This window comes from Chlamydotis macqueenii, chromosome 1 (genome assembly GCF_036417535.1).
Source record: "Chlamydotis macqueenii isolate bChlMac1 chromosome 1, bChlMac1.mat, whole genome shotgun sequence".
NCBI lineage: Eukaryota > Metazoa > Chordata > Aves > Otidiformes > Otididae > Chlamydotis > Chlamydotis macqueenii.
Genome location: NC_141556.1, coordinates 63,829,834 through 63,855,524, shown reverse-complemented (window position 1 = coordinate 63,855,524; position 25,691 = coordinate 63,829,834). Strand labels below are relative to the sequence as shown.

General features: G+C 46.2%; 1 protein-coding gene across 5 annotated transcripts; it reads right to left on the bottom strand.

Moving 5' to 3' along the window:
- Positions 1 to 1,015: 1,015 nt before the first annotated feature.
- Positions 1,016 to 25,691, bottom strand: LOC104485117 (uncharacterized). Of its 5 annotated transcripts, none has more exons than XM_010127380.2 (19): positions 25,611 to 25,691; positions 23,739 to 23,842; positions 23,092 to 23,206; positions 21,637 to 21,811; positions 20,921 to 21,032; positions 19,829 to 19,935; positions 18,867 to 18,993; positions 18,219 to 18,339; positions 17,849 to 17,934; positions 16,833 to 16,957; positions 15,524 to 15,583; positions 11,442 to 11,508; positions 10,211 to 10,305; positions 8,154 to 8,282; positions 6,648 to 6,762; positions 5,708 to 5,845; positions 4,860 to 5,026; positions 4,326 to 4,414; positions 1,016 to 1,411 (listed from the first exon to the last, which is right to left on the bottom strand). In XM_010127380.2, the coding sequence occupies exons 2-19, from the start codon at positions 23,830 to 23,832 to the stop codon at positions 1,216 to 1,218; spliced, it is 2,118 nt and encodes a 705-aa protein (XP_010125682.2). In that variant the 5' UTR covers positions 23,833 to 23,842; positions 25,611 to 25,691; the 3' UTR covers positions 1,016 to 1,215. The 5 variants fall into 5 exon arrangements, with proteins under 5 accessions (XP_010125682.2, XP_086610902.1, XP_086610881.1 ...); XM_086754776.1 differs by having other exon boundaries at positions 23,758 to 23,842; positions 25,611 to 25,644; XM_086754755.1 differs by lacking the exon at positions 25,611 to 25,691 and adding an exon at positions 24,162 to 24,340.

Below are 25,691 nucleotides of genomic sequence, written 5' to 3'. Positions count from 1 at the left end.
TCACTGTGAACTTGGCAGAGTCATTACAGCTACACAGCTTGAGTGTCCACCTGTAAACAAGGGCTGTGGTTCCCCTTCTTGGAAACAATGTCATTATCCTGAGCTTCTGCGGCGGTACCAGAAGGCTTCTTGTTCTGGAAGGAAGGAAAGGTGTGACTGAATGTTTTGGTCCCAGCATGCTCTGTTAGGATCGCATGTCTGCCAGTGCTCCTCTCCAGCCAGCCACAAGTGGGAAGTTTTCTGTGTCAGGAACACAGTGGCTTGCCAAGTGGTCAGTGGTATGGAGAGAGGGGCTTGTTCCAGCTCTCTGAGGTGTGTATGTGGGTGAGCAGGGTGTTTACTCTTGACACTCTGGTCTGAAGAGGAAGGAAGCCCCAAGTTCAGATCAATGTGTGCAGGACAAGCGGCGGTTATCTTTTAAAGGCCACCAGCTTGGCCCCTGGTTACCCCTCTCTGATTAACCTTGCCTTTTTTCTCCAGGGGCATTGGACTTCAGAGCAAGAAAGTGCAGCATTTGCTGGCTGGCTTGGGAAGATTGATGAGGTTGTCCTTCAGTGTTATGTGCCTGCCAGCTGCACCTTGCCGCACGTTGTGGTCCATGGGACCTCTTGGATATATACCAGGAGTGAGCGGCAAGTGAGGATGTTGCTGTTGGGCTCACTTGAAGAGACATGGTCCTGAAGATCTGAGAGTCAGTGATAGAGGAGCTACCATGACAATAGACAATAGTGACACAGGTGGAGGAAAGGAAAATCTCCACAGGAGAAAATCTAGGAAGGACTGGAGGTTCAGAGAAGCAGGAGGTCTGAAAGACCAGAAACCAGCTTTTCTTCACAAAGAAGTTCCCTGGTTGGGGCCCCCTTCTCTGAGAGTTTACTCAAGACCAAAACAGAGGAGTGCTCTCCTTAGAGGGGGACGTGAGATAAGCTATCAACAGGCAGTACACAGAAGAATCAAGTTGTGGTTGCTGCAACCCAGGGGAAAAAAAAAAAGAGGAAACAACAGCAGACAAACATGAGTGTCAACAGTGCAACACAAGTTGTCATCAAATGCATTCCATTGACACTTCACCTCCCAAAAGGTTGTGTGCACTGAAAGTCTAAGTTCTCTGGTCAGCAGCCAGCTTTGGAGCTAGAAGCTCAAACCATAGCCCAGTTCCTGGAAACAGCAATGCGGGGAGTGTGAGGAGGTGATGAATGAAAAAGCCATGGTGCTCTAGTCCATCTTCCATACCTTCACCTCTGGCCAGCTCCTGCTCTTGACTTGCTCCTGGCTGACACTGGAAGTGCTGATTTCTGGGGAAATGGGCTCATAGGAACGGAGAGACAAGCTTGCAGCAAGCAGACCCATCCGGACACAGGTATCCGTGTCATGTTTAGCAAGCATCCCTGCAAGGATTCCTGCCATTAAGCTGTGGAGAGAAAGACAGGCAGTTTTGAACACTGGGGAACAGCTTTGACCAGGAGCATGGCCATTCCTTTGTACAAGCATTCATGTGGACACAAACCAACACTTACAGAAGCAGAATATGTGACACAGGAGGGATGAGGTTATAATGAAAAGGTTTTGCTTTTTTTGTACTTATTTTTAAATTTTGAGTAACAAATAGTGCTAGTTATTTGTATTTTATTTGCTTGTCACCTGAGAAGTTGAGGTGCCTTCCCACTCCACATTTTCTTTTGTCCCCAGTTTTCCAAGTGAGGCAGGAGAAAAGAAAGGAGTCTAAGAAGGGAAGACTCTATTTTTCCCTTGCTTTCTAATTATTTTGTTGCTTTTCTGTTCCTTGTTGGTGCCTTGTTACGTTCCCTCCTGTCCGCAAAGGGGTGGATGGGAAGAGAGGTAAAGTTTCCATATACATGTGAGCAGGGCAACGGAGACAGCTGGAAAAAGAAATCCAAAGCTGAAATGAGATTGTAGATTCAGATATTTGTAAACTTCTGCTGTGGTTTTCCAGTTGAGATTTCCCAGTAAAAATGATGTGAATGCTTGGAACACCAGCGGTCACCCACAGGTCCTCATAAGGCACTGAGGAGGCCATCAGGAGAAGCGGGTGGCTTTGCCATCTGCCTGGCTTTCAGGGGAAGGCTCTCCTGAGGCACAGATACGTGCAGGGTGGTGTTTGTGATCAACTGGGAACAACTACTGTTGATTCATAGCTAAATACAGTGATGATGCTTGGAAGCTAGGAAAGGACAAAGGAGAAGTGAAAGAGAAGGGAGAAGATAATGACATTCAGAAGGAAGAAGAAAGGACGGGAAAATGTGACAGCAGGGAGGATTAATCAGCAAATCTATAGGGAAGGGAAAAGAAAATCACTTTTTTTTGACCCTCTGACTAATTACCTCAGCAGCCTTTTATCCATAACAAAGGCACAGAAGATTACGATTTTCATAAACCATTCAATCTCTCAACAGCTCCAGAGGTTCAGAGTAAATATTTGGGGGAGCATCCCCTAGCAATGCCGTGCGCAGGCAGGTGGTGTTATGTTGTCATGGCAGCCAGGTGCAAGGAGCAAACAGCCGCTGCTCCCTGCGCACACGCATGGCTCCTTGGGCAGCACCTCTGGAGCTGCAGGAAAGCTGCAGGGTTGAAGCGTGAGGTGTCCTGGATCACGGTTTCGGGGTGTGTGACGTTCCCCGACCAGTCCTTCAAAAGTGCAAGGGTTCACGGAGGCCAAGCCGTGAATGTGTTACGGCCCTGGATCATACCCTGCTGCACACCCTGTCCCTTGAAACTGTCAACAGGCTGGGCTTGGGCCACTTTACCAGTTTATACGCTGTGGAGATGGCACATACATCAATGTAGTGTCCTGGCATTTCCAGTCTGTTTTGGGACTCTTACTCTGTACAATAGGGATTTCTGCGGCTCAGTGGAGCAGCCAGGGTTACCAGGAAGGAAAACCCTGGATGAACAAGAGGATTGTGAAAATTCCCACATGGACCTGGGGACGCTGGGGAACGGGATTTCTAGACCAATATTACTTCAGCAATGGGAGTAGTAATGGGGGCCTAGCTTTTGGCTAGTTTTAGAAGGAAAAACAAACTTAAAGCACTCCTGTGTAACTCAGTGGAGGTGTTTGGCAGTGGCACACTTTCTCTCACCTTCGCTCTTCTCTTAAATTAAGCTTTTTAAAAGGGGGAAGGAAACCCTAAAGAAGCTGTTTACATTAGACTCTAGAAAAAATTGTCCTGTGGTAAGGGGTAGTTGTGTACAGAGCAGATGGTGCAGAGAGGAGGCTGTGTCCCTGGAGGGACTGGCAGAGGTTGGGCACATCTGCTAGAAGCTGTGAGCAAAGCTGAGCTTTCCACAGGACAAGCTGACCCCATGAGGTTCTTCCCAGCCCCCATTCCTCTGCTGTTAGACCTGCTGCTCCGAACACCACTTTGGTCTTCTTTGGAGAAGATCAGCTTGCAGTTGCAGTCAACTCATCTCAGAGGCGATCTGGGACACACGGAGCGTGTCCTGGTGTTAAGTGCGTTAGCTAGCTTGGCAAGAAGTTATTGATTGATCCTAACTCAAATAAGGAAGACCTTGTAAGTTTAAAAAAAAAAAAGGCTTTTCATTTTGCCCACGCATAAAAGAAAAAAGAAGTGTTGCTATGTTGAGTTACTGGTAGGTAAGAGCAGAAAAATAAAAGGAAATATCTGTCACCTACAGCTTTTTGGTCTATCCCGAGGCAATGAAAGGATAGAATCAGTTATTGTGGTGTACGAAGGACGAAGAAAAAAAAACCTGACTACTACATATAGTTTGACAAGTTAACAAGGAGCGTAATAAAATATCACTCTGACAGTGATATATCTGAGAATTGGGCTAGGAATAATACTTGGCTTTTCCTCCTCCTATCTACAGCACTGTGCGAACAGCTAAGCGAGTGATGCAGCCGACTCTTTGGAAGTGTGAGCTATTGCCAGAGGCAAACGCAGAACCTGATGAAATGCTTTTATAGGGTGATTTTAGCTACTAAGTGGCAGTCCCCCTTCCATTGGAGAAGCATGGAAGTAAAGTAGTCAGTAAGGTAGCTTTGATGTAAGGTGGTTTACTTTGCTTTTAGCAGCTCAGCCTGGACTAATTCAGAGCTACTAGATTGCCAGGAAAGGCTTGGATCTTAAAGAAAAGCAAAACTAATAATGGCAATAATCTCCAAGATGCTTAGGGGGAGATTTTTAGCAAGCTTTGCAAAGAATCACAGCAACCAGTCCTGTCCTTGTGTCCTTAGTGTCTGTTCCTCCAGCAGCAGAATGTCATTTGCCTTTGCTTTCACAGAAATCTGATTATGGCCCTTCCACGTTTAGCCGGAGAAGACAAAGTAGTGAGCAAGATACCTGTCCCCAGCGCCCGAGACGTTGACTATCTCCTCCCTGCTGACGTGGATGGCAGGGTAGTGGGTGGCACAGAGGCTGGCAGCCGCGGTCTGTGAGGGGAGAGAGGGGAAGTCAGTGGTTATTGCCCAAGCTGATACGGCCTGGTGTGGCTGATGCCATCCAGACCTGCACGGATGCCAAAAAAAAAAAGAAAAGAGGGGGGAAAAAAAGGGCAAAAATCTTTTTTCACACTTTGAAAGAGATCAGTGATTTAAAGGAAGCTTCCCGAAAATGAAGCTTACACTCATGAATATTCATGGCAAGCATATTTAAAACTAGCTGACTATAAATACTGCTGCTAGGAGCCAGCAGTACACGGACAGACAATTTGGTTTTCTTTCAGAGCTGTGTATTCCACCCCCCAAACACATACATTTGCCAGCAGTGATGCCATGTTTGCCAGGGCTGCTGCCACACCACCAGAAATAGCAACAGTGCTAGATGGTCCCAGAAAGAAGCAACTGAGAGCTCAGAGTTTGTTTTCCATGCCCTTACCTGTTCGTGAGCTCCTGGATGAAGAGAGATGCTCCCTTCCAGGCTCTTGCCACACAGGAGGACACCATGAGCGCCAAGAGTCACCACCACACAGCACAGATGGGCCAACAAAGGGCGGGCCAGGGACATTGCAGTCTGGACCACATCCTCCAACCTGGATGGCAGCTCTTCAGAGAATGGGGAGGAAAACTTGTGGTATAACTTTAAAGGTCCTTAACTGGCCTTTTTATAGGCTGGCAGCCTATTTAGAAGCATCACTACTACTATTTATGAGCACTTCTGAAGTGTGGTTGATCCATTTTTTTTTCTTTAAATCACGGGAAACATGGAATTCTTCAACATCAGACTTCCATACCATACTACCTATCCTGTTCTGAGGAAACCACCCCTCATGGGACTAAACGTGTGTCTGTAGACATCAAAAAACTGTCATGAAGCATGACTTCCTTGTCTTAATGCTGCTGGATTTCCACCTGCATGTGGTGGGGTATTTCACTTCCACAAAGGGTGGTACTGTTGAGACAGGTGCTCTCAGAGCATCATGCTTCAGAGACATGTTTAAAAGCAGAGATTCTTCCTGTTTAGCTGACAAAGTGAGGCAAAAGGGATCTCTGGTTTTGGACAGGGAGCCATCCCAGGCCTACTGTGCTCTTCGATAGATCATCAGTCTGGCCTGGACCATACAACCCACACAGAGATGGCTTTACGGTGGAAGACACCAAGGGTGCTCATGAATCCCCACTATGTTATAGCCCAATTTGTTTGAAACAGGGACTGAAGTGGAAAATGCTCTTCTCCAGGATCTAGGTTATCTAAAAGTGTGACTGACCCTTCTGTGTATTCGATACCTGCTGGCAGATGGTTCCCAAGGGTCCGATTGATTGCTCTTAGCTCTTGCAGATTGGGGGAAATGTATGTGAGCACTTTCCAGCTGTCTGAGAGGAATGGCTTAGAGGCCTTGTTCTCGTCTGTTGGCTCATAGCACACTTCAAAACAACATTGCAATTGGTTGGTTAGTTAATTAATTAATTAGTGGTTCATCTCTACATCACAGCAGGATGCAGTGTAGGCGGCTTAGCATGATCTGCATAACTGGGGTTATACATGTGATCTATTGGAAAACGAAATATTATCTCCCCCATGCTAGGGACAAAGTCTCCCAAGGTTTCCTTTCCGGTGCTCAGCAACTACACAGTTGCTTTGGGCTCTGGAGTGATATAATCAGACTCCTCTTAGCTGGTTTTGGAGCCCTTGCCAAGTTTTAAGAACATTGTCTCCATCTTCAGGATTCGCTTTTAAAAATGAAGGCATAACTCCAAAGGTTTAGGAAGCCTTGTGAAGGATCCTCGGCATACCAGGGGAGGGGGGCATGTATTTTAAGGGAAGTGGGACAGAAATCCTCTCAAAAGATGCTTTAACACTTATTCTGAGAAACAAACTGTCTCACTGCTCAAACTGGCAGAAGTACACACATTTGGGCTTGCCTTGAGATTAAAGGCAAAGAGAGCAGCTTTCCCTGGCTTTCGGGCAGTGCTCGAGGGCTATAGCACCTACACTACAGGAAACGGGATTTAGCTGCAGAATCAGAAAAACTCAGAGAAAAGAAATATTTTGTCCCTTTGAAACAGAATAGCAGTGCACAGAAAGGAGTGCTGAATAACGCAGCGTGTCAGACAGTAACTGGCTATCTCCAGAAAGCAGCAGCGGAAAGTGCTCAGGGCATGCGGGGTGTCTTGGCACACACGCTGTCAGGAGCGCTGGGGCCAGGGCTGGGTGAGTTCTCCTTACCTGCTAGCTGATGCTCTCTAGCTAGTTGGCAGACATACTGAATAGTAGAAAGAGGCACATTTCCATCAATGCAAACTAGCGGGGCCTGGCATAGGTTCTCCTTGAACTGGGACACCTAGTGAAAATCCAGGACACAGAGGCAGCTTGAGTCATTGCAGAGGGACAAAATGATTGCTATTCAGAGTCTGGATGTAGGATTTTAACTCGTATTGCAGCCCTTAGGTGGAAGCATGAACTAAAAGAGTGATTCCCTAAGGAAAAGGGATTTTTCCATTTGTCCCATCTGCTCCCCTTCTTCTCCTTCCCCTGCTCCCTGCAGTCAAGAGCTGGACACAACTGGTAGAGCCCCTCCAGTAGAGAAAAACCGTTGCTGGTCCTCACTAGACCACTTTGGTACCCGTGGGTCAGTCAGAGACCTGCAGGGAAAGGGAATGCTGCTATTTAATGCCACTGTAGGATTCCCTGCGCTATGCCTGGCTTGACTACGCCTTTGCTTGTCATTTGGATGTCCTCTGTGCACAATGCCTCCTAAGACAGGTTGTTCATCGCAGTGTTTTACTCCCAGGTCCTAACCAAATCATGCAGGGATGGGGGATAGTGCTATAGGCACCCGTGCGGCACCCCTCCACGTCTCTGCTAATCCTGGCGGAAAGAAGGGCTGCCAGAATGCACTTTGCAGCAGAAGATCGCGTCAGAGTTTCCACTGACCACAGCTGTTTTCTAAAGCTCTGGAGAATTAATCTGTCAGGTAATAGCTTCCCATGCTAAGGCTTGGGAGAGGCAGGGAGGGGATGGAAGTGAGAGCAATGACCATATTTTTCCCTAGGAAGTCTCCACCTCATGGAGATCCCACTGTAAGTAAATTGCACTTAACTTCCATGTCACTGTCAGTCATGAAGCACAGGCTTTTGTTCTGCTGACAAAAGGAGTAGGGAAGGAGGGTGCAGTGATGGGGCTTTCGCTGAATCAGTCCTTAATCACTGCTTCCATTAGCCCTGACGTTATGAAGTTTGAGATGTGCTGAGCAGCCTGTTGATGCAACTCAGCATGTAGAAACAACAGGGATGGTGGGGAGGGGATGGAACAAGAAAACTTGCTTTAACCAGTGTTCTGTTCACCTTTTTTTGTTTGTTTTTCCTAAAGGGGGAAATACCACTTCTGCAGGTGGACTGGATTTGTTGCTGGCTTTAAGGCGCCAGAAATGCTAGGTTAGCTGGGACCAGTTAATGAAGAGGATTCTGGCCTACATGTCACAGGATGACAGTAGTGGTGATACTGTATGGAGCAGAAACAGGTAGAAGCTCCATCTGGGTCAGCAGCAACAGAGGGCTCTGGTAGCCTGCCATGCTGCTATTTCAGTGGCCAATGTCTGGGGTTAACTTTAGGAATTCCCTTGTTCCCTCTGCACACCCACTCCCTCCTGGCACAGCTTCACCAATTGCCTTTTGTCACACATCCATGCTCCTCCTCGTAACAAAAAGCTTACAAATCAGACGGCTTGCGTACGTATTGCTCTGTTATCTGCTGGTGGATGTCCATATCTCCCAAGCCGACGCTGAGCTCCCCAGCACTAGTGATCACAGCACAGTAAGTGGCTGTCCTCTTCCCCTCCAGCTGAAGGACGGCGCTCATGTCCTAAAACAGGGAGCACAGATATACACGGAACGTGTTTCCCTTCTCTGCCACACTCAGCTCATTCCTTCTCTGTGCCCAGCTGATCAGTAGCCCAGCTTGCTGTTCTCCCTTCAACTTCCCTTCTCCCTTGAGATAAGTAACACTTCAGAGGTATCTTGGTCTAGACAGTGCTAGCAGATTTTTAATATTCACAATGCAACAAATGCCACAGGTTAAAGAAATCATTTAGTAAATGAGAGTGACAGGTCTCTGCAGTACAGTTCCATAGGTTGCATCTCTGTCGTAATGGAAAGGTGGTCTGCAGCCCTGCCTGCTCCAGCCATCCATTCCCAAAGCTTGTGTGATATTTCGATGGTCTGCCGACATGCTGGCATGTCTTGGCAGCACGCAACAGCTAGCGGTTACGTTAGCCACCTCAGTGACTGCACAGCCTGACTTTCAGCCTTGGAGCCATTTTTACAGCAGTGTCACAGACACAGCTATGAGGTGTCTTTCCTCTGTGGGTCTTTTGAATGATCTGCTTAGAGAACTCAGGGCATTTCTTGGAATATATACGTGGATGGTGAAATGCATCCCCTCCAGTAGTTGGCAGGGAAGTTGGAGGTTTTGAGGAAAGGGTCCTCTCTGACACTGGTGGTAATGTGTTTTGTTATAGGCAAGGATTGCTTGGTGGCTAGCCAGCAAGTCCATCTTCCCTTGATAAACTGCTCACTTTGATGGCACAAACTGTGCTGTGCTGGGTAGAGGAGGGATTATAGACCTGCCACTATAAAACCTTTATAAACCAAAGAAGAGTTCATGTTCTTATTGCTTCATTTACCGAATTGCTCAGGTAGCCAGAACTAAGGCCCCATGCGCTCTATTTGGGTATCAAGGCCCTGAGGGCACTAATAGGCCTTAACAGATCATAGAATCACAGAATCGTTTGGGTTGGAAGGGACCTTTAAAAGTCACCTCATCCAACCCCCCTGCAAGGACATCTTCAACTAGATCAGATTGCTCAGAGCCCCATCCAGGCTGACCAGCCTCACCTGGCTTCTCCACCCACCCCTGGCTTGTCTTCAGCCCTGCCTCTTCACCATGGAGGTGCCTGATGTCCTAGGCTGGGGTTGCCCTTCTGGCTGTCTCTGCTCCTTGGCTGGGGGGGTGAGGCTCTGCCCTGCTGCCCCTCATGAGCTCCTGCTGCTCCTGGCTCTCTGGCCTCGGGGGACACCCTGCTGCTGCTGCCGTCAGGTATTCCTCCAGTGCACAGTTAGGGAGGGGTGTATGCAGCTATGCAGAGGACCCTACTCCTCTGAATGTGGGAGGTATCCAGACTGGGCTCCCAGTTCCAGGTTTTCTCTGTCTAATGCTTCACCCAAACCAGGCTGATTTTGGCATTGCTTTGTCTATCCTCAGAGTCAGGCTTTGCATATTTCTGGCTGTGCTTAGGCCTTCCTAGAAGTTTTCATGGTTCCTTCTGATTTACCTCTCTGGCTCCTTCAAGCACCACTCCCTGGAGCTGAATTCAGACCCTATGGTTCAGCTCCAAACTGTACGTACTCTAGGGAGTGGCTCCTTGCCTTCTAATTGTCTGTAACTAAAGGAGCACTGAATTATTCCTACTCCTAGCCTGGTGGAAGGTGGCTCTTATGTCTGCCAGGGTTGAGAATCATAGAATCATAAAATACTTAGGGTTGGAAGGGACCTTCAAAGGTCATCTAGTCCAACCCCCCTGCAAGGAGCAGGGACATCTTCAACTAGATCAAGTTGCTCAGAGCCCCATCCAACCTGGCCTTGAATGTTTCCAGGGCACCACCTTTCTGGGCAACCTGTTCCAGTGCTCTATTACCGTCATTGTAAAAAAATTTGTGGTTTTTGGTTTTTTTCCCCCACTATGTAATGTCATCATTTCCACACTTCTGAGGTGCCATTACTGTGCAACGTACCATGTGGTGACAGTAGTGCAGGACGGACTCTGAATGTTCATCCCTCCCTATGGCTGATAAAAAGAGCGGAGTCAGTCCAAGACGGCTTAAGCAGTCTAAAAGCAAATGGAAACAAAAGATGTTAATAAATCCATCAGAGTACAGTGAACAGAGTGACAGTCTGTGCAGGATGAGTGTCTGTAGAAAAGCCTTTTCCTGGAAAACTTAATTCTCATCAGTCCTTTTCTAGAAGGAACTGCAAGATGAAACTCAGCCACAGCTGCTGCCAGATTGGCAGGGGGTGATCTACAGCTGCCTGCTGCACCAACACTCTCAATTCTCTGGATTTTTTTGGCACATCTGGGACTAGAGGAAAGAGAAAGAAGGGGAAGAAACTTCTACACTTCCCTGGCATAATCTCCTTTACCATCACAGGCACGTGGGCTTTCCCACATTGCTTCTGTGCATGGCCTTTCCTGCTGCTGGCCTTCCCACACTGCTGTTCCCACCATGCTCTCTTATAAAACCACTGAATCCGAATGGATTCATGGGAAGCCCTTCCTCCTCTCCCTTCAAGAGATCATCAATCATACCTCAGTGGGTGGCATTTATTTTTCCCTCAAGCTTCTGTATTTGTGATCTGAAGTGATAGTGGATTTGTGTTAGGAAGATTTGAGAAGAGTAAAAAAGACAGAATAATCCTAAAATCTTTTTGTAATCCACTAATTTCAATACCCAAACACTAGTCTGCTCCTGCTTGTCATGGAGCACCAGGCGCAGTGTGATCCTCGCCTGTAGCCAACAACTGTAGCCCTTTCACTTCTACAGTAATTCCTGTGCTCCTGTTCCTCTTGTCCATGATGCATGGATGATCATCTTTGAATAAGCTTATTCTTTTCAAATTCTTCTCAAGACATGCTGCTTTGTGACTACAGCCTGGCACTAATTCATCACTAAGGGCCAGGCTGTTCAGCAGTCATTGAGGATCACTGATACTTATTTAACTTTGACTTGAGGTCACTGTGCTATATGTTAGTTTAACTTCATATTTGAGGACATTTTTCCTGATCCCAGCTCCCTCCCCTCTTATTTCTCGGAATGGCCCCTGCCTTTTCCAGGCAGTTTGCCCACTGGTATATTGCCTAACGTGTCCCAGATCTTAACAGCATTCAAGAGCTCCTGCTGTTGAAGGAATACCAAAGGACAAATCACAGCTGGCACGCACCCACAGGCAAACCCAAGCACTAGGCACCTGCCAAGTTTCTTCCAACGCCACCAAAGGTTCGTCTCACTCTTCCAGCGTTTGTTTGCCCACCGCCCTGGAAGAATAAATTGTTAATCGGCAAAACTGGGAGGGCTGCTTGGCATAGGTGCTGCATCTCCATTAACACGTGAAGTGAAGCTGATGTTGCTGAAACATAGGTTAGCAATTAGAGGGAGAAGAAGGTATCTAGCTATCAGATTGAGGGCGATGCAAACTTCTAAGCCATCTACACACTTCAACCCTGATGACAAACACCTGCTTCCTAGGAGGGGAGATCCACTTGATCTCCCCATGCATCGCTATTTGGTCTGATTTGCTTAGATCTCTTAGAACAATGATAACGAGTGTTTCAGTCGATATGAGCCGCCCTCTGAATATACCTGCTCATAACAGCACTGGGACTCCAGAGCCGCTGACCCAGACCTGATGGACTCTGCAGCTTCCTTCCAGGCCACTTAGCTCCCCTCTTAAGCAGTTTGAGGGATGAAGTTTTATTTATTTATTTATTTTCCTCTTTGAAGATAAAATGAGATTTGTTACCTTTGCCCACATTGCATCTGTACTTTACTCACAGAAGGATCTCAGAGTCTACATGCTTTCTTTCACTTGCCCTTCTCTCTTCCCAAACATCTCCCTCATCAAAAATACCCTTCTCCACCTGTGTCGTTATCATCTTCTCTTTTCTCTTGCCTCTGCCTTCTACTCCTCTGTCCCTCTGTCAGTCTGTCATAAACAGACAAATTGTCAGAACACAGGCAGTCCCTCACCCGTCTCCTCCTCCTTCTAATTATTCTGCCAGAACAATTACGTCAGTAAGTGCTTAGATCTCTTTGGACTTCATCCGGCTATCAAACGGTTTTAAAGCTCCTGTTTCATAAAATTCTGAAACATATTTTCCATTTCTGAAGACAGCTTGCCACTGGCAGTCATAATGATCTTCACAGGTCTGGATAATTCAGAGCTTTCAAGAGTATGTTGAGCATTTGAGTGGCAAGCGCTGAAGTGTGTGCGTGCCCGTACACAGCAGCTCCTGGCCCAGACTCTCTCTGCCCCATGGTAGCCCAGGTGCACCAGAATACCCCTGCACATACACGCTTTTCTTGCTTGTAAACACCACCACCTATCCTAAACAAGTAAATGTGTTGCCATCTCACAGTAAGAAATATTCTGCCTCCAACCTGTCGCTGTTCTTGGGCATTCTCAAAACTCATACTGAAGCTGCCCAAGGACCCTTCTTCTTCCCCCATTCGAAGCTGTACATCTGTCCTTTGCATACAATGCTTTCTTCTGCATCTGGCCCTGCGACTGCAAGAGGCTGCTCTCCCACCTAAATATGCTCTTTTATTACTCTCTTCTGACCTCCAGGCTGGTTTGGTTTACCCTGGCTCTCCCCAGTTTTGCAGTCTATAAGAGTTGGTGCTAATTCTTGATGCCTTTGGTTTTCTGTCTGGCAGTTCTCCAGTTCCTGAACTGCTCAGACCACCTGAGCAGAACTGCCTGTATATAAGCAACCTATGGCCTCTGTCCATCTTTCCACCACTTCTGACTCCTCATTAACCCAAATGCCCCTCCGCTGCATTTGCTCGTCTCCCTGGCAATCGCCACTCCTACTGTTAGGAATGAGGATATTTCCATCTGCAACTGTCTCCTGTTGAGCGTTGCAGATTTTGAAAGCATTGAGCTTGGCCATTTTAACTCTAAAGCTCACTACTCATAACAGAGGCAGCCAAGGGGGGAAAAAAAAAAAAAAAAAGGCCTTCTCCAAAGTAAAAAGCAAGGATTCTTGTTTCGGCAAGTCAGACAACATGGCTTTGAACACTAGCCCATACTTTAATATTAAAAGAGGGTACTAACCGCCGTCAATAATGAGCACAAACTCTATTTTATGCAGTTCCACTATCTGTTTTTCACAACCGATGCCTGCAAGAATGTTGAAAATACTCATGAGCTCCTTCACTGTCTGGCATGCTGATCTTCTATTTTAGGCCCCCGCACATCCCAAAGGCAGAGTTTCAGGGTTTTTTATGCCAAGCCTTCCGTCAAGAGCAGATGTAGCAGCCTCCCACTCAGGGACCCAGCTGAGGATGACCTCTGCTGTGGTACAACCCCACAGGGCCTAAAAGAAATGAAGATGCTAAATCTCTCTTTAAAGTAGCAGGTGGGTGAAGTGAGAGGGAACCTAGCAGCCTGCTTTTGAAGAAAAAGAAATTACTGGCTCTTATCGCACCTTGCCAGCTCAGACGTAACTGCAAGTCTGAGCTCAACTTCTGGGTATCCTGAGAGAGTTATAACCATAATGCTTCTTCCAGCACTTTTCTCTGAGCAAGATTGTGCATCCTTCTCTGCAGGCCAGAGAGTTACTTGTAAAGTGCTTTACTTCTGGATAGCCTTGAAAGCCAGGTGGGAATTACAACCAGGAGAGAATACAGCTGCTTTCTTGCTGAGACAGCATGAGCTGTGAGTGGTACCTCAGCATGCATAAGGGTGGGACCTGCTGGGTGCTGAGCTCTTTGAAGAAATCTGTCTTTAAAAGCCAAAACAAAGCAATTTTCCTCTGTGCCTTTTCCTCTGTGCCTAACCACAGCAGCTGTGAGCAGGAACATTTTAGCTGTCAGTTCCCAAATCCTCCTGCAGCTTGGCATTTGGGTAGCTGCCACGATGGACCATCAGCTCTAGGTCTCACTGCTATGCAGATGGGCAGCTAACGCCTCACTTTTTCATGCAATGTTAAAATCTCCTTTTTCCTTTTCCCCCCTCAGCTGTTCCCAGCAGGGTCTACAGCTTCCCTTGGCCCTTCACCACGCCATGGGTGGTCCCAGGATTTGCACTCACATCTGACTTGCCAAGTGGTGGCTGCCCACCCTTGGACACAACTTAGCTCCTTGCCCTGATAGCTAAGTGTTGGGTATGTATGTCACCAGTTAGACAACAGCTGAAGCAGTTAACTTTTTGGTTTTGCAAGCCTTCATAGCTGATGCCACAGCACGTGTCACCCTTGACCATTATAACATTGTTTTGCCTCTGTATCGTTGTATAGTCAACTTCCTCAAGGACAGCTTCCTCACCACATCTTTCCCTATGTGATTGAGAGGTCTTCACAGACTGCCCCATCTGATGGCAGGAGTTTCCTGCCTCAACAATCAGCACAGAGTAATTTGAGACACCAAAAAACTTTTGAGCAAGCGTCACCACCTCAATTTGTAGTACTTCACACAGCTCAAGAAGAATTGTATATGCCATGCAAATGGCTGTCACTTGCACAAGGAAGTCCCAGGTCTGTTCTACTTTAGCTTCTTGGTTTTTTTTGTTGGTCGAATTGAGAAGGGGAGGGTCTGGTAACACTTAAAATGTTCACTATTTTTAAAGCAATCTTTCTTTTTTTTATGTTGTTTTTGTGACGCAAATCCTTTTTGACTGAGGAAGCTGGCCCTCTTGTTCAGCTATAATTGTGTCAGTACTATTTTTCTCAAAGGTTTCTTTCCACTGTGGGTACTCTGCATGGAGACTCTTGTTGCTATTCATGCTGCTTTCCATAGCTAAGACAGTCTCAAGCAGCCAGAGCTGGCTCTTACCTGGGGATTTTCTCCCTGTAGGGTTTGTCCTTGAATTAGAGGTTGTCATGGCACAGAGAGGGTTTCTATTCATTGCTTCCAGCTCTTTGCATATGTGCTTTGAGAGTGCCCTGGGCAGCTCTTCTGCTAAAAGAGCTCTTTGGGCTTATGGCATCAGAGAATAGCCCCAAGGCATCATAACAAAGACTGTAGAGACCAGAGTCATTATGTAGAGATTGTAAGGGTGATACATTGCTCTGTCCCTGTCTTGAGTGGTAGGGATAGTGACTTTCTGCATGTGAACAGAGTAGGTCCGTATGTACCACCCCATTGCCCACCTAGACAACACACCAAATAATGCAGCACCACACCTCTCAAGTTTGCTCATGTGTGTGCATACGGACATGTGGATACCACACACGGATACCACCTTCCCCCCCACCTCGCTTTGGCTTGGCACTCCTGTAAAAGTAGCTGGAAATGGCAGCCGTGCTAAGAAAACTGCTATAGATACAGTACCAGGATGACAGGGTTCCGCGCCTTGGCTATAAAGTCAACGTTGATACCTCCAATCACCACCTTTAAGAAGGAAGAAAGAGGTAAAAAGTGGTTGGAAGGACTTAGGAAAAAGTTTCCAAGTCTTCTTTTCTCTTCCTAGTCACTTTTCCCACCGTCTTGAAAGCTATCTCATTTACAGTGTGAAGGCTTGTCTAGACACAGGTCTGCACAATCCTGATTAGAAAGAATCAAAATCTCTTCTATACGTTGCTTTCTGAATTATGCCTGATCATAGGTAGCCCAAGCATGGCAGGTGGGATATTATTGTGTACACATAGGGGTGCTGGTGCTTTCACTGAGTGGTGGCAAAGTAATATGCTGCACGGGTCCAGTCATGTCAGTGCCCTTGAAGCCATCTCTCTTGGAAAATTTTTTACATATCAAACCTCAGAAACATCCAAGCACCGTTGAACAAAAAAGCAAAGAAAATGGGAAAAAGTGGGCCGAAAAATGCAGTAATTTCTTGCAAGCTGCCAGAAGAAATTGCCATACCCAGTGACACTTTATGGATCACTGTCTTATTGTCCTACAAAGCCAGAAAAAGCAGGACAGTTCCACAAACAGGAAACTCCCAGATTCTTTGGGGACATACAGATGTTTTTTCTTGTTGCATCAAATGTGGGGTTATTGCCTCTGGAGTCACTGCTCTCTTTAATGTTGACAAATCCTATTACAAATGGGGTTTAGAAACTTTTTCAGCTCTCTAGAGACCACCTAAAATAGATTTCCTGTAAATTTTGTGGCACACACAAAATCCAAGATAGTGAATAGAGTATTAGGGTTTTAATGGATCTTGTTTGGGATATGCTGCACCTCTTGTAATTCTGGCAATCATGAGCAGGAGGCGAACAAAAAGAGATATTTATAAAACACATATGGCTCAGCAGCTCAAAATATCTCCACCCACCCTCTTCCAGATCTACTCCTGTAGTCACGAGTTCCATGGCACTGACAGCAATACAGCTGAAGTTGTACATAAGGGCACAGTAAAAGGTGAAAAGGTGATTAAAGCTTTAATGGATTTGATGGCCTAAGACTTAATGAGATTAGGCCACTGTCAGTGTTTATTCCCTGTAAATGTTGATGAGAGAGGAGAAGAGGATATCTATCTGAGAAGAATAAAAAACACTAAATAGAGAATGTCTGCCAGTGTGAAGCACAAAGATCAGTCTCTGGGTGGGTGAGTCACTTTTTACTTTTGGGAACAGATATAAATTTAGCCTGTGCTGTCAGCAGAGATGCATTATATGGAGGGCAGCAAGAGACTCACTGGCCGAGGTGGGGTTGTGTCCTCTTGCCGAGGCAGGTTCCCCTTCCTTCTGGCTTTCTGTAGTTTGCTCAGGGCCACTGCAATGCAGCTGCCCACTCTGGCATTGTTCTGGATCAGAGCAAGGTCTGTTTGGCGTTTCTTTGAGGAAAAGAAAAAATATCAGCAAGATTGACCTGTCAGAGCCTATGTAGGAACTGCCTAGAGGGAGAAAGCAGAAAATACATGCTGTAAAACTTGACAGATTTGATCCCCCTATACCATAATCCTTTGTGGGCACATATACCGGGTTACAATACTGCAGGAACATGCTGAGGTTTTAAATTTTTTCACCTTCCCTCCCCCTGGGTCCACGGAGAGGAAACTTGTTGTCTCTGTTTGACAGATCCCCACTTTTTGTCTGCATATAGCTGTCATATCCAAAAATGCCTTTACCAATCTGCCCTGACTGACCAGGTCTCCTAGAGAGCTGGCAGCAGAGCTTGGATATGAACCCGGCTCTCCCAGATCCTACACTGGCATTACATCCAGTAGATTTACTTTTCTCTTGCCTGTGCAAGAAGATTCCTGCTCACCCAGCGGTGTTTTCCTTCCAAGCTTCTCTTACTCTGCACCAGTGTGAAGAGTTGGAGAAGGTGGTGTGATGTACAACGCAGTGCTCTAGGAAGCTGAGGTACCTTCTAGTGTGCAACCCCACTATGGACAACAGTGTCCTGAGACACCATCATGGAGCAGGCAAGCTTGGGGATCAGAAGTGAGGGATGTCTTTGGGCTCTGGAACACCTGCTGTCTGTGCTGGCCTCCAATTTTTAATGCAAAAGTAGATTAGGACAGTAAGGGTGCTCCTGAAAAAGCAGGATGGAGTTGCTAACCTCTTATCCGTTTGCAGATATGGAAGTGTTTGCCTCTTGCTAGACTGTCAATAAAGTGACAGCGTTTTCCACCAAGCATTATCAGAAGAGACAGGAAGTACACTGAAGTACTTCCCCCCACTCCCCCGCCATTCAGTAAAAGGATACTGGAGTCCAGTGATTTCCCATCAGTTAATTCATTGAGCTTCTGCAACATAAAAGGGGTCAGTTCTTTGCCTGTGATCCCTTTCAACCTGCAAATGTAAAGAAAATACCTGTAGGCAAGAAGAACTGAGCTGAAACAGCATCAGAGGAGAAGCACAGCTGCTAGCAGATAATTTATCTCCATAACCACATAACATAAAAAGTCCTGTAAACAAGTTTCAGATTAGATAAAACTACAGTTGACAGCATGTTGTGGGCTCCCTCATGCCTAGGGTTAAGCTCATGCTACAGCCCCTACAGCAGTGTCCCTGAAGTTGTTTACTTCCCCAGGACCACCGGGTGAGGAAAGGATAGGGCTTAGGTTGCTTCTCACCTGGCTTCGCTGAGAGCTCGCTGGATGGCCTCTTCAATGACCTGGCCTGAGGCAGCTCGCTCCTGCGGACAGGGCACTGCTATCAGCACCCCGCTGCTCAGGCCTAGCCCCAGAACACTGGCTGGGAGAGGACAGGCAGATCATTAGTGGTTCTCCTTGGAAAAATCAAATGCTGAAGGAAAAGGACAAAGGAGAGTGGGTGTGGGGTGAAGGAAACCACAGAGCTGGAGCTCCTGTTCCTTGCTGGAACCAAGTAGGAACGCAAGGACACGGTCTTTTCCAGCTACCAATCAATTTACATCTGCCTAATTCTTTTGAGTCGGTCTGTACAGTAAAATGGGCAAATGTTATTTTTTTTAAAAAAGAAAACTGGTTCCAGTTCTGAACGCCCAGAAGCTGGTTTTGTAAACACATTAACATATGCGTTCCCTCCACTTCACCAGCGTGAACAAAACGTGTATAAGCATGCCAAAAACTTGCTGTAAAGACACAACATCCCTGCTCCTTTATTTTCAAAGCACTGAAGCAGGAATGGGGGTGGTAGGATTGCTTGTTTTTCAGGACAAACTCTTCTCCAAATCATCCAAAGTGATTTTTGTGTCCATCTTTTCCAGGGCCCTATATGGGCCTTTCCTTTCTGAAACACACCAATGAGTTCAGCTGCCTCCTCTTCATTCCGGACGTGGTATGGGGCCTGGAAGCCGCTCTGGCGTGAGAAGAAGGCTGGGAACTCCCTTGACTCTCCAAAGGCAGCCACACAGACTCCCTGAGTCTCCTGCAGCAGTGGAGATGAGACAAGCAGGTAATCAGTGGAGGGAAAGGAGATCCACCGAAAAAATGGGACTTTTCCTTCTACCCAGCTAGAAACTGCCTTTCTTTAACACAGGGTTTGGTTATTTTCACACATCCCATTCTATTCTGCTCTATGAATCACCAATATTTTTCAAAGCAGAGAGCCAGACATGGCAATTGGTTAGACAGAATCTGGCTTACTGAGACGCACGAGGCATGCATGTCCTCTGCTTGTGCTCGGAGCTGATCAAAAGCCATGCAGCTATCATTAGCGCAATACTGAGTCCAAGGCAACAACCTGTGATCTGAAGATATGCCATGAGCTGACAGGAATATAAATGAGTTCTGTTTGCAATTGAGAAGAATTGATGTTGGCTGTCCCCTGAAGTTCCGGCCCTGGTGGTTTCCAACATACCAAACATTTAAAAGTGACTCTGCTGAAAATCATCTTGATTGCCATTTTAATTCTTATTTTATTTTAGTGTTTGATGGATATAGCTTGCCTGACCTATCAATTCTGGAGCATTGTCCCAGAAAACCAAATCTAAGGCCAAAGAAAGAGGGCATGGCTAGCACTGCCTTTGGCCTCAGCTGGAATAGCTGCTGGAACAGCCCGTTGGGCATGGATGGATTTATGTTAGGGAGCAGCCCAGTTCTTGTATAGCCCCAGGACTAGAAAACTGTAAATATGGCTTCACATCCTCCCAATAGTAATTTCTAAAAATCTTCGGCTTAATACCTAGCCCAGCAGCACTGGGCATTCTGTACACAAAGTACAACATTATCTGCTTTCAGGCTCAGCAGCCCATGCTACCTACCAGATACTCCAGTGTCCTGCCAATATCAAGGATAGACTTGACTCCCGCAGATACAACAGCAACCGGAGTTCGTCCTAGCTCTGTTAAGTCAGCGCTCACATCCAGAGCTGTCAAGGGACAAGCAGCCATTGTGTCAGTGATTGTGCTGTACTCCAAGCTGATGTGATCTGGCCTCTTAAAAAGCCATATCTGCCTGGGATGCCTCTACCTGCTTTTGTAATCACTTAGATCCACAAACAAATATTAGAGGTTTAGATCGGTTAGAGACTGAAAGAGATGTTGACAAAAAGCAGTCACATGGCTTAGGGCAGAAGCGTGGCCTTGCACTGTATCTCTTGGCTCTTTGATCACATCAATAAACAGCATGCAAAAATTTGGTAGGAAAAAAAGAAGAAAGTGTTATAAAGCAAGGACAAAGTTCAAGGAGATGGAATATAACAAGTAGATTTTGATTTTGGTATTGACATCACTGGCAAAAAAAGTGCCACAGGAGCTTTGCCGACCTCAGGAAACCTCCAGCTCTGGAATTTACATCTGAAAGGGATGGCATCCAGCAGGGCAGTGCACTCCCTGTGCGAGGAATATATATGGCTAGGAACAGAGAATGTACTTAAAGGTCACAAACTACACTGCCAAGGCTGGGCTGTTTTCCAGAGAGGAGCAGCATGCACCTCTAACACGGACCAGGGCCTAAGTCTCTTTTGTGGTGAGACTCTCCTTCTCCTCAGCTGAGAGAGAGTTGTTAACAACACTGCGCTTGATAGCCAGTATCAGGTTATCCAGCCATTCCAAACTGGGAGAGGTACAGTCAGCTCCTGTTGCACCAGCAAACAATATCCATAAAACCCCGTGTAAGCAAAGGATAAAGAGAAACTCCTGCCCTCTTAACAACTGGCCTGTGCTCAAGAGGAATATTTTGAAGCTTCTGGAAAGGAGACACCAGGGAGAAAACAACAATAGTATGGACAAGAATTATAACTTTACTCTTCTGAACAGACAGTTACTGCTGGCAGACTGGGGAAAAAGGAAAAATACGGAATTAAATACAACAGTAGCAACATAGAGAAAAATAGAATGTATTGATTTTCTTACTGTTCTCTCCTCCCCGATGGACGCCTCCTATGCCACCTGTCACAAAGATGGGGATTCCTGCTTTGTGTGCGGCAATCATTGTTCCGGACACAGTAGTGCCACCGGACAAGCCCTGTCAGGGGGTAACCAGTCACAGTCAGCACCCAGGGTGACACAGGGAATACCTCACGCAGGCAGCTAGGGCTGTGGTCTGACACACAACAATGTCACAACAGCCTTCTCTCACCAGCTGACAAGTGAAGTTCTGATACAAATATTCTGTTAGGCAAAACCGCAGAGGAATCGTCGCCCCTGCCATGTAAGCCGTTCTTGCCCTGATGATAGCAAAGATCTTTGTTCTCCAGGGCTTTCCAACCAGAAGGCTTCACGGGCAGCTAGCGTCACCTGAAGCTGCCACCTTAAGCTCGGGATGGCCTGTGTGGCACATAGTTTACATGTAACATGATGATGCCTTATCATGCCAGTAAGAATATTCTTAGCCAAGTGCTCATGGCCTGCCAGCCAATCCAGAATGACTTTTCAAGAGCCCTTCTTCATGGCTGCTATTCCCTTATTCTGTTGTAGTTTGACTCAATAGGGCCAAGTTTGAACTTACCAATAAGATACCACTTTACATTATATTTTCAAGAGGTTTAAAAGCCACCTGTCTTGAAACTGGAGAGCACTATACTATTGCTGTATAGAAAACACCACAACAGAAAGTCTGCATACCATACCTGGCTGAGGACAAAAGGAAGATCTCTCCGAGACACTTTAACTACATTTTTACTGCTTGCCAAGAACTCAAGTTCCTCGTCTGTGAGTCCCACATGGATTCGACCCCTTAAAATACCTACAGTGGCTGGCAGTGCTCCATTTGTTGTTACAATTTCTTCCACCTCTCTGGCCATGCTAGAGTAAGATAAACAAGACAACAATCACAAAATTAGTGAGGCAAACAATTAGACAAGAATACTGCCATGTTTGATGGCCATCATTCCCAGTTTTATACAGTTCTTGTAATTTCAGCTAAGCCCAGTTCCTCTTATGTGTCTTCCTAATGGCAGAAGTCTTTTGCACTTGAATTTGCAGAAGGATAGAGCTCGCATTTTCAGGATAGCAATGTCCAAGCTCTGTGCTTCAGTGTTGAGAAAAATCACTTGGTTTACAGGCAAATCCAGTTTTACAATAGACTACTGAAAATAGGGATCTTCTCAAAACAGGACTTTTCTATATTTATTACCTGTTATTTCTCTGAGACTGTAGACATTCACGAAACCCCAGGTAATTCAAGCTCTCCTCAAATGCCCAGGATATATTTTTCACAATACAAGCAGTTAGATATAGAATAACAACAATGCCAAAAAGCTGTAGCCTGAGGATACTCTAGGGCTGCAGACTAGGTCTTTTTAAGCTTTGCAGTATTTTATGCCTGATCATTCATACACAATCCTTTTCAAGAGCAACTTCTTCTCCCTGTCTGAGCTATCTGTACATACGCTAGGCAATCTTTAACTGCTGAAACTACCTCCTCCTCAAACCCGAGTTTTTAGAGCTTCATTCTGAGACAGAATGTCAGGCAGAGTAATGGCCAGGTAAAAAGCAAGATGGAAAATCAATACTGAAACCTTCCTGTGGTTTTTGGCAGCAAGGATGGAGGGGACAGTGCAGTGATTTCTGGCACTGTAACTCACTGAAACACAAGTCTACTGAATGCCAATAAATAAAGGGTAGAGATGGGGGGCGGGGGGGGTTTCTATGCAGGGTACAGAAAGCAGCAAGAGGGATCAGCAGGTCTCACAGTAGCTGCTCTGAGTGGCACTATGGAACAGATTTCACTAGTGTGTTCCAATCCTTTTTGCATTACAAAAGATATACCAAAAGAAATTGCAGAGTGTTTTCAATGTCTGTACAAACGACGCAGCTGTGTGGTAGCTCTTTCTCAGAACATTTCAAGGAAGCCAGAAATTTAAGGTGTTGGATAAGGAGATAAATAGGTACCCGACATGTGTCCTTAAAGGTCCAAATACAATTGTTTTGCTCTGGAGCTCATATTCTGCATTCCTAGCAACCTGATATTTCCATTTGCTCTTACGAGGGTTTTGGCTTGACCAAGAATACTGATATCAATCCACCAGTTATATGCCCCGTTCTTACAACTTTGTTCAACGAGGAACATCAAAATCCACCACCTCAGGTTCTGAGGGTAGGCCATGCCATGTGTAATAATGGTGCTTTCCAAGGCTACGACTGGTCTCCCCTTCATCAGGGCTTCCTGTACAGTGGGCTGAATCCTGACATAACCACCTGAGGATAAACACAGAAAAGTGAATTATTTGTGTGGGTATTTGCAGTAACTTCTGAGCTGTTTCTAAAAGGCAAATTGTCATCACTAAAATAAATTTATCCCCCTCTTCAGCTGTTCTTTGTGGTGAATTCACAAATAACTTCATGAAGACTAGAGCTGGTTTTTTTTACGTAGAGTGAAATACTTGCAAAATATCTCTACTGTTAATATGAATAATAATCCTCATCATCATCACTGACTGTTCCTCTGCCACCACTTTTGCAGCTGTGTTGTCATTGGCCCCAGTAACATTACTTTAAATTATCATTACTGTGAATGAACTGAGCCCTGCAACCATGCCCAAAGAATATCTTTTACAAGAGTGGAAACACCAAGGATACCATAGTAACTCAATATATTATAAGACTATAGTGCATCAAGACCGTTGTTGCTCTTTGCTTTGCTCCCAGAACGCTGCCAGCAAGGTCCCTGCTGCATTCAGATGAGGAAAATGTTTTCCACGAAGGAACCTTTTCAGAATACACTACTCACCATGCAGAAATCTTCTCACCTGGGTGGTCCCACATGCCACAGCAGACCCTTGTCTTCCCAGGCCATAGATTATCTTCTTAATCATCTTGTGCATATGGATGGTCCTGAGTTAACAGAAGTCAGGTAAAAATGAAAAAAGTAATTTAGCAATGATGTGACCATGCAAAGCTAAACATATTATCTCTTGCCTTGATCTCTGAAGGTAAACAACCTTTGCCCAGGAGATTGCCTGGAGACTCCTGCTGTTCCATGTATGAGCCAGGGTGTCAAAGCAAAACGTTAAGCTGCAAAAATGGAGTTGGAAGAGTTCACTTGGCCCACTGTCAAAGCTGGGCTGAAATTGTGGTGGAGCACAGGAAAGGATGAGGAGTAATGAACTAGAGAGAGTTTAGAAGTAGATAACCTTTTCATTTCCAAACCTACTTGCCCATGACAAATTGCAGGCTCAGCCACTGCCACCTCCAACCTGAAGGATCACATGGAGAAATCTGCAAAGCGGAGGCAGGCAGAAGAATGCTGTAAAGAGATTAACCTGTTTTTTGCCCATGTTTGGGAGGAAGCAAGTTCAGTAAAATAAAGAAAGAAACTGAGAACTGGTAAACCAGACTGCAACTAGAAGAAGGAAAGAGCAGCTTTCCCAAGAGCCCGGAATGCTTTATGTAGGCTCACGTTACATCACCCTTCTCAGTGCAAAGCCTTGGAAGCAGAGTGGCAATTCAGCCCCAGCAACAAACTCCAGAACTCCTCTGGTCTCTTAGCAACTCCTATTCACTTTAATTAAACTAATTTCCAAAGAGAGAAAGAGGGGGAGAGAGCTGTAAATGTTACAGCTCTGGTCTGGGCCTCGGGGCAGTTTCACTCAATGCCTGGCTGCCTCACATATTTTCCCGGGCATTTGGCCATACCCCTCTCGCCTTTCCCCCTCCACCAGGAGGAAAGGATTCCTTTCTTCAGTCCTTTGTACCTATTGTTAATTTAGATAGCAAATTAATTAAAATACTGTGTTCATGTTACACTTGCTAGAACATGGCTGTGATCTCAGTGCGGTGTGTGGCACCACAGCTGTACAGAAACATCTTATACCCAGAAAGAGGGTTTTTTTTTTCCCAAATCTAAAGACTTAAGCTATACAGGACAGCTTGGGCTGTGTAAGGCAGGAAAAGAGGAGTTGGTTCAGCTAGATACACTACACACCTGACAGAAACAGTAAGATTTTGTTCCCGCTTTCCAAATTCCTTTTAAAGACAAAAATCTTAATTAAGTGTGTGGAATAATATCATGACACAAAAGTGGCAAAAGCTCTTACTCCACGCTCACAACCTCCCTCTGTGCAGTGCTAAGCTCAGCAGCCAGCAGCCTGAGCAGTTCATGCAAATGTTCTGGTATCACTGTGTGTGTGCGTACACACCCCTCGCTCTCCGGGACAAAGTCAGCTTTGGAAGAATTCATTAAGCCAACAAGGTTACACCAAGGATCGGTTGAGCTACTTGAGTTGTGCTCTGAGTTTTAACAGCTCCCCCCAAAACTCTGAAGCACAACAGCCAGGAGTGCCCAAGCTGTGCTGACCGGTGGATAAAAACCAGCTGGTCACCACCTGAAACCCAATACGAATTAGCTGATGTTCGCTGGAAACTCAGCCAATGCTCAAGCCTGAACTGGCTGAAAAGATTTTTGAAGCTTGGCAAGTTTTGCAGCGAGACCCGTCCGATCTCTCGCCTCATAACGAAACTTTGCAGATTCCTCATGCAAGTTTTGGGCAGCTCTAGTGCAGACCGGCTTTCCTCCCTCCTCCAAACCGTCCCTGCTCGCCTCCCCTGGTGATCGATCCAACGCGTCCGACCTCATGGAGCAATGGCCTGGCGTGTCTCTTACCTCTGGGCGTCTGTCTCCCGTAGGGAGGCTGGGTGGGTACTGGAGGGGTGCCTGGGCAGCCCTGGGAGAAGGCAGGAGGCG